This window comes from Lactuca saligna, chromosome 4, assembly GCF_052625555.1.
Source record: "Lactuca saligna cultivar CGN05327 chromosome 4, ASM5262555v1, whole genome shotgun sequence".
Classification (NCBI taxonomy): domain Eukaryota; kingdom Viridiplantae; phylum Streptophyta; class Magnoliopsida; order Asterales; family Asteraceae; genus Lactuca; species Lactuca saligna.
Window position 1 is genome coordinate 23,738,370 of NC_136420.1, and position 7,979 is coordinate 23,746,348.

At 30.8% G+C, this 7,979-nt stretch overlaps 1 protein-coding gene across 1 annotated transcript; it reads right to left on the reverse strand.

Moving 5' to 3' along the window:
- Nucleotides 1-639: 639 nt before the first annotated feature.
- PHO1;H1 (EXS (ERD1/XPR1/SYG1) family protein) lies at nucleotides 640-7,317 on the reverse strand. The gene is made up of 13 exons (XM_078989419.1): nucleotides 6,989-7,317; nucleotides 6,511-6,817; nucleotides 5,948-6,344; nucleotides 5,120-5,168; nucleotides 4,925-4,996; nucleotides 4,543-4,672; nucleotides 2,655-2,775; nucleotides 2,314-2,563; nucleotides 2,058-2,207; nucleotides 1,824-1,976; nucleotides 1,400-1,678; nucleotides 1,145-1,281; nucleotides 640-984 (listed from the first exon to the last, which is right to left on the reverse strand). The coding sequence occupies exons 1-13, from the start codon at nucleotides 7,211-7,213 to the stop codon at nucleotides 894-896; spliced, it is 2,361 nt and encodes a 786-aa protein (XP_078845545.1). The 5' UTR covers nucleotides 7,214-7,317; the 3' UTR covers nucleotides 640-893.
- Nucleotides 7,318-7,979: the final 662 nt, after the last annotated feature.

A 7,979-nucleotide genomic window follows, 5' to 3' on the forward strand; every position in this document is an offset into this window, starting at 1 on the left:
ATCCAAGAATAATCGATATGATTATGTACGCTGCGGTTGTCTAAGGTTGAAAGGAAAAACGATATCGGCCAAGAAGGTCGATCGATCAAGAAGGTAACCTTGTAGGGTTCAAGAAAAAACTTACAAGAAAGGTATGCATTTTCAACCTAAAACGCTCTGATTAAAAACACGTATTTACAAACAGTCACACACTAACACCAAATTTTAAATTTTACAATGGAAACCCATATATGAGAACAATTATATGATCAATGATATAAACGGGTTACAAAAGGCTGCCCATATATGAGAACAATTATATGATCAATGATTCAATGATATAAACGGGTTACAAAAGGCTACTGAACGTTGGATGAGAATAAGGAACGAATAATAAATAAATAAATATAAGTATCCTAATATATAATTAAGAAGATAAATTAGTGTCTAGTAATTAAGAGTCTACATGATGGGCTAAGGATAAATACAGCCTTGGGGGACAACTGGACAAGTACTTAATTAACATTGGTGGGCATATTTAATAACATTGAGTGTCTCTTCTTGATGGTTTGTGGCTTTTAGTTCTAGTGGGACTAGATTTTCCTTAGACGATTAGAACCAAATTAAAAGATTCTAAAATTAATAATACATGCACCCATATATAAAAGGTACTAGAGTTCCATTAAAATGAAGGAAGAAAATTGTGTACAAATATGAATTATTTGTACAAACTGACAACACGAAAGTTGAAGAAGAACAAATTAAAATCCTATTTCCATCAACTTGTGAAGCTAATTAGAGGTTCTTCCATGTGAACTATTCGTTGCTTGGTCGACGAATCATATTCTAACATATTATCGACTGATCATCATGAAGAGAATTTGCATATGAATATATCGACTGATCATCATGCATCAGCCTTCCTCATCCACTTCGTGGAATGGAAGTGGTACTGTTTTCACTGCTCTAAACTTGCCTGCATTATTAAGATGCTCATTCTCCAACCTGTAGGACCATGATCAAAATGTTCCTGTTAATTAGCTTTCATGTAGCAAATTATATTTACAATTCATATGGATTATGTGGTCAATTTAGGACCACAAATTTCGTGTTTCTTTGTAGCTATAGTTTTATTTTATGTTCAAACTGACTCTGTTCTATTTACCTGTAAAAATTCCACTGGCCTCTTCTAATGACTTCAAGAGCTGCTAAAAAAAGCCCTGTTAATCTATAATCAATGCTCCCAATTTTGTAATGTAGGACAGTTTGTAACCAAGCCAACCTCAGAACAAGATTCAGTCCCTGAAAATAATATTCCAACAAGAATAGCTCAAAATTTCATATCATTTCTTTGTTCTTTTGAATTCTTATTCATCATTTTAATGAAAATATAATGTGGAATAGATATATATATATATACCATAGAAAAGAAGTAAATGAACTTCCTACGAAGAATCAACTCATTTCTTAACCAAGGGTTCTTGGAGTTCATCTGTAGCAAACCCCAATCTTTTACAAAGTCCCAATACAGTTGATAAACAGTTGCGATACTTGACATTATCACTACCATGCATAACCATCCCATACTCTTTTCTTTTTCGTATGCAAGTTTCACTCCTGCAGCTAACATTGCGGATACGTATTTTCCCAAATTTATCAAATGCCCTGTGTCGCCTTCATCAAGCCACCTTCGAGCACACTACACAACAAAGATTTCGTTAGAGTAGCTCCACTTTTATTATCGATCTTCACAATTCAAGAAAGCGAACATGGTATCATCACACATCTCATATAAAGTCATAAAGCACAATGCTAATATGCTATAATGTATCTTATGTTTCAACCTGCATTGCTCTCCAGTAATAAGGCAAAAATGAAACGGCATAAGCAAGATCTCTATAGTTTTTCGTCTGCACACAATATCCATAGTCTTGAGTTTTGTAACTTCCAGTTATGTAGTAGCAGGATACATATTCAAGGTTCCTGAGCATCGGCACCTGTTTTATAAAAATAATTCACTATCAAATATTTCATAATTCATGATGACGATGATGATGATGATGATGATGATGTCTGACCTGGCTACACAGTTGATCAGCCATGAAGAAATCCAGCATGACAACCTTGTAAAGAGGCGATAAAATGATGTTCCTTAACACACTAAGAAGACGGAATCGGCTTGACTTGTAAAGGATGTTGATGGGACAAACAAGCAATACCATAAAAACCTGTTAATTAATAAATCGAAAACATTAATTAATTATAGGTGTCACAGAAAAATTTAAAAATCATCAAAATGGTTTATGGGGAATATATTTAAAGTAATTAGATTACCAGTAAAAGAAGGCCTGGGATTAATTCAACTTGAGAGTACGAATACCCTTTGTCCATCAATGAAAGATGAACAAACAGGACACCGACTACAACTGCCATCGACATGGTACATATCAAGAAGATATCTCTATATTTTAGTTCTCGTGTTGGTGATAGCTCAAAGATAAAGCTGTAATTGATACGTGTCTTTCTCCACATAAAAATGTTGCATCCGTATAGGAAAAAGTGCAAAAACAACAGGCTGAACATGCTGCAAAATCAACATTATATTGTTCCTGAGGTTATCAACGTTATTTTCGTTAAGTTTTTGTTATTAATGTATAACAACGTGACATATGTACCTAAGAAGAGGGTAGACAGTTTCCATGTAGATTGTATTAGTTTGTGGTGTATATGTTCCAGTGGTTCGAGCCATGATGACATATCCAACGAATAGTGCAATGAAGCATCCTGTAAATAACCCTATAAAAAGTAGAAACTAAGATCAAAGATATGATTTTGATATATGTTTATTTGTTAGATCATGTTTGAACTTTAAATCACTAATGTCTTATCGCATATAGTGCACAAATTATACAAATAAGATTTTAACACGACATGATATTTTATGGCTACAAGACAAAAAAAAAAAAAAAACGGTTTCGTGCTTCTACAAACATTAAGATCATGGTGTGCTGAGAAAGATCACACTTTGAATTGATGTACTAGAAATCCATGCTGTGTTGGTTTTCCACAAAAAATTTAGTGGCAACCGAAAAAGCCAAAGTATCACATAGGGGAAATTAGAGATTTTGATCATTGTAGGGTCAAAGATAGTCAGTCACCTGTTTAAGTGCTTTATTATTATTTTTTTTTTTTTACCTTTAGCTATCTAGAAAAAGTAGATCTATATCTTTGACTACCTAAGTCCTTTAAAAGATTATCTTTCATTGGTAAAGTGATCCACTTATACATCTTTTAAGGATTATTGTTCAATCAAAACTAATTTTTAACTCGAACATGATGATGTATACTTGACACCTTACTAACGAGACATTGGTTAATAAATAAAGGATTTTGTAATATATATATATATATATATATATATATATATATATATATATATATATATATATATATATATATATATATATATATATATATATAAAAGAAGTATTAATATGAGAAATATTACTATAATTAAATATAATAAATATTATATATAATTAATATATTTTATATTTAGTTATATTTGATAATATTACATAAAATTAATATTTATCACATTTAATTATGTAACATTTTCTATAATTAATACTTCGATTGGTGTTTCTTATATATATATGCCTTTAGGTTATATATATTAGAAACTCAGAATAAATAATTAGGAAATATATAATGTTAAACTTGTAAGCTACACATAAATTTGAAAAGAATAAAAATGTATAACTCTTAAATATGAATTTGGATACAAACTTCAATTTTTATTGTTAATGGTAAATTGTCGATATACCAGTATATCTATCAACCACTTCTAATTTTGATAGTTATGAATTTAAAAACTAAACATTGACATAAATATATACGTTTTATTAATGGGATTTTCATATATATATATCACGGCACATATAACAAGTATTAATTATAACAAATATTACCATAATTAAATTTGATAAACATTAATTATGTACAATATTATTATAAACAAATGTAAAATACATTAATGGGAAATTATTAATGCACTTTACATGTAATTATGGTAATATTTCTTATTATTAATATATTTTATAATTAATTATAGTAATATATATCTTCAATTAATGCTTATTATATATCCTCTTAGGGCACATATTAGAAAATCCCTACATTAATTATAAAGAATATTATTTATAATTAATACTTATTATAATCAATGTTTTTTATAATTAATACTTTATCAATGTTTTTTTATATGTACCCTGTTAGAAAATACCTATATTAATTTGTTACTACCATTCTCTAAACAAAATTGTTGTGCATCTATTTGACTATTTAGTCACAAAAGCACCAGGGTATATACCACATAAATGCCCACTAACGGAAAGATGATATAAAAAAGTAGTTTTCATGCTTTTATATATTATCATAAAATTCTTGACCTTTTAATTCTTAGTGGTGAATTATTTTCTTAGTCTTTTTATTAATCATTTTGTTTATTAATTTTAAAAACAAAATCGAACAAATTAAAGAAAGCAAAGTATAGTAGCACACCTATGAAAAAGGTGACAGCATGAGACTCTTTGCGCTGAGTCGGTTTCAGATATTTCATTGCCTTCCTTCGGTCATCTTCTGCAAATTGTTTCATGAAAATGTCTTCTACCTCGTCTGCCAACTTCATAATCTACCATACAAAATAATATAAATTAAAATGAATGAAACTTCAGTTTTCTACAATACGTATATTGGTTTAATAGAAAAGATCAAACATCTAAAGGCACTTCATTCTGTCTCAATTTAATCCAACATATGGAATATATGGTACTGATCGATTTTATTTATCTTTTTCATATTTTCTTTGACATATCAATGTGGATGTGTCATGAGGCACAACAAAATTATCTTAACTTGAGGATCTTCTTTTTTTCAAATTTACCTTGTTCGAACTGTTGAAGTAGGAGCTTTCGACAACTTTAAGATAGATGGGAAGAACTTGTTTATTTGTTACCTGAAAATATCACGACAACATAAGGTGGCTAAATCTATCTAGTTATAAATTTAAAGTTAATTACATAGAAAAATACTAAAATAAGATTTTGTTAATCAACTAGAGCCCACACTGTGTACTTACTTTGTCGAATTTCTTTAAAATCTTTGCAAATGCAAGCATGTTCAAATTCCTACAAAGAATCAACGTCAGAAGCATTAATGTAATGCACTTTTGGATTGCTTACAAGCAAAAAGCATTAATGTCATATGAACTATTGGATTGCTTACAACTTAAAAAAAGATTCAATCTTTGTCATAGTATGTGTTAATTAATGTTTGTTTGTTGGCAAAGATTTATACAATAAAATAGTTTTTTAACACAATATATGAAACCATGTTTTGTTTTAGGCGAAAATATTCAACATTGTAACAAGGAATCGGTTGCTTCATGATTTTTTTAGTCAACAAGAAGAGATTTACCAATTTATTGAATAATATTCAAATTTGTGCAATAATGTTTCACTTGTTCAACTATTTGTTACTTTGGTTACTAACTTATGCAAATTGTTGTAATTACACAATTACAACGTTTCAACCAGCAAAATAGCCAAATTTCAGTCGTGATGATATTAAACATGGTTGCATATATATTGCCTCTAAAAATCATTTTTTTTTTCATGTAAATTGACAAAGCATTTAACCTTCTTACCAAAACTTCAAGCATTTAACATAAAGATTATTGAAAAGGGTCCGTATTAAATGGAATAATTCATAAATAAGTGTTGGGTTGTCATGGACATCTTTTTAGAGTAGGAAAGGGATAAAATATGATTTGAACCACTAACTAACTACAAGAAGGGACAACTACCATCAAGCAAAATGCTTGATGTCACAAGAAATTAAAAAAAAAAAAAAAAAAAAAAAAAAAAAAAAAAAAAAAAAGAATAATGTAGCAAAACCAAAATAATACCTGTAAGTTTGGAGATAGCCCAATCCTTTATAAAGCTCAATTAGAGCTCCTCGAATCATTTTTTCAGCATGATGGACCTTCGTTTTGTTCACATGAAGCTTTTTTCCATGAGCATTGTGTTTTCTGGACGACTGATTGATGGAATCTTCCCAAAGCAGGTAAGAGAATGTCCGAGTAGGATTGGTTAAAGGAATGCGAATTTTCAACTTTTTCCCTTGGCTATTGATAATATAACCCGAGAGACTCTGTTCCTCCTCCTGTATAGATCTTATCACTTTCCCATCTTCTTCTGATCTTGGTGAATCCTCACATTCGACACCATTAATATCATGTTCTTCTGCAATCTTTTCCTCTTCCTGCAAGTCATGTTCTATAATACCCCTACTGGATTCTTCATCTGTGCCCAGATAAAAGGAAAAATATCAATTGGCTTAGTATCCAAAACCTTCAACTAATAAGAAAAATGCCATCGTAAAAAGTTGATCGTATCTTAAAAAAAATTATATTTTTGAATCCCATGATCACACCACATTCGACCTGTTTTTAAAATCTTAGTTTCGTACCACATGAAATGGAGCCAGATATCGAGTCTTCATCCTTGGAGTCGTGGTGGGATGAATTAGATTTATTTTTGTGCTGATCTTTTATAGCATTTTTGAGCTCTATCAGAATATGTAATTGTTTCTCAAGACACTCCCCTCGATCGAGGAACTCCTTCTCTTTCCTTCTATAAAATTCATTAACTTTGTTAAGTTGAAGATCCAAAAGTGCGAAGAATTCACTAGCAGCTTCAGTATCAGCAAATTTCTCCAACAATTCTGTTTGGTATAGAACTCCCTTACTGTTTGTCGATTGAAGTTTACTGTGAACCTGATATATACCACATAAACTAAAGCACATTAGGAAAGCGACACACATATAGATTAAAACCAAGTAGCTTAGCTAGCATTTGGGTTCTCTTGGGAATAACTTGAGGTCAAGGATGAAGAGATAATGTTCAAAGAGTAAATATAAAACTAGAGTCAGAGAGTGTGTATGTACGTGAATGAGTTCATGTGTTCTGCACTGATTTCCAAATAAGGAAAGTTTATGTATTGCGGAAAAGAAGGTGTTGCTTAAAGAGCTTTTATGTTTAGATTTTGATGAAGGAGTAGTGGAATCACAGTTGAGTTTCTTGATGTCTTTCTTGAGTTGCCAATAATCAACGAAGGCGTCTTTCCATTCAGGAACTAGCTGACCCTCAAACTGTTTAGTGAACTTCACCATCTTTTTTTTTTTTAACTCTTAGTTAAAGAGCTTACCCCCAGATATGTGAGAGTAATTCTTTTTAAGCACTGTGAGTTCAAATGAGATGAGAGTGTCTAATGGAAACCCACGATCACATTATTTATGGACAGAGATGAAAATGGTGTAATGAAAAAGTGGCAACTTTGAATGATGTGGCACGTACTGATTCTCAGGTGCAGCACATTCTAAAATATCCTGTGTTCTTTTTTTCTTTTATCCTATGCTGCCTTCCACTTGGAACTAGGGTCTATATTTATGGTGGATGTTCACCTGAAAATTGGCAATTTTCAATATGATGTGGCGATGCTTGGCCAAGATGCTGTGAAGGAAAGTTGGAATTTCATGGAATGTGTGGATTACATGATATCTAAAAATCTTTGGTGCTCCTTTTGTCTATTTGGCCATGCAAATGAACCTGTGCTTCAGTAGTACTATATATGATGAGCCTAATTTGTTATAACATCCATGTTATTGAGTAAATAGTATTAGATTTTTGTATTTTCTATAACATCCACCAACTATTAGAAAACATGGGCAGTTCCGACAGCTGCGGTAATCCGTTTGGAAAACCTTAGTGAAAGTTATTATTTGCCATGTGTTACCCTTTGAGTCTTGATATTCATTATCTATAAAAATTTACAAAAATAGATCCTAAATTCATGCATTTTATCTATATCAATACACAAACACATATCCGATATCTAATTAATTACCTTTTTTTAGCATCTTTACATTCATCCTCAAT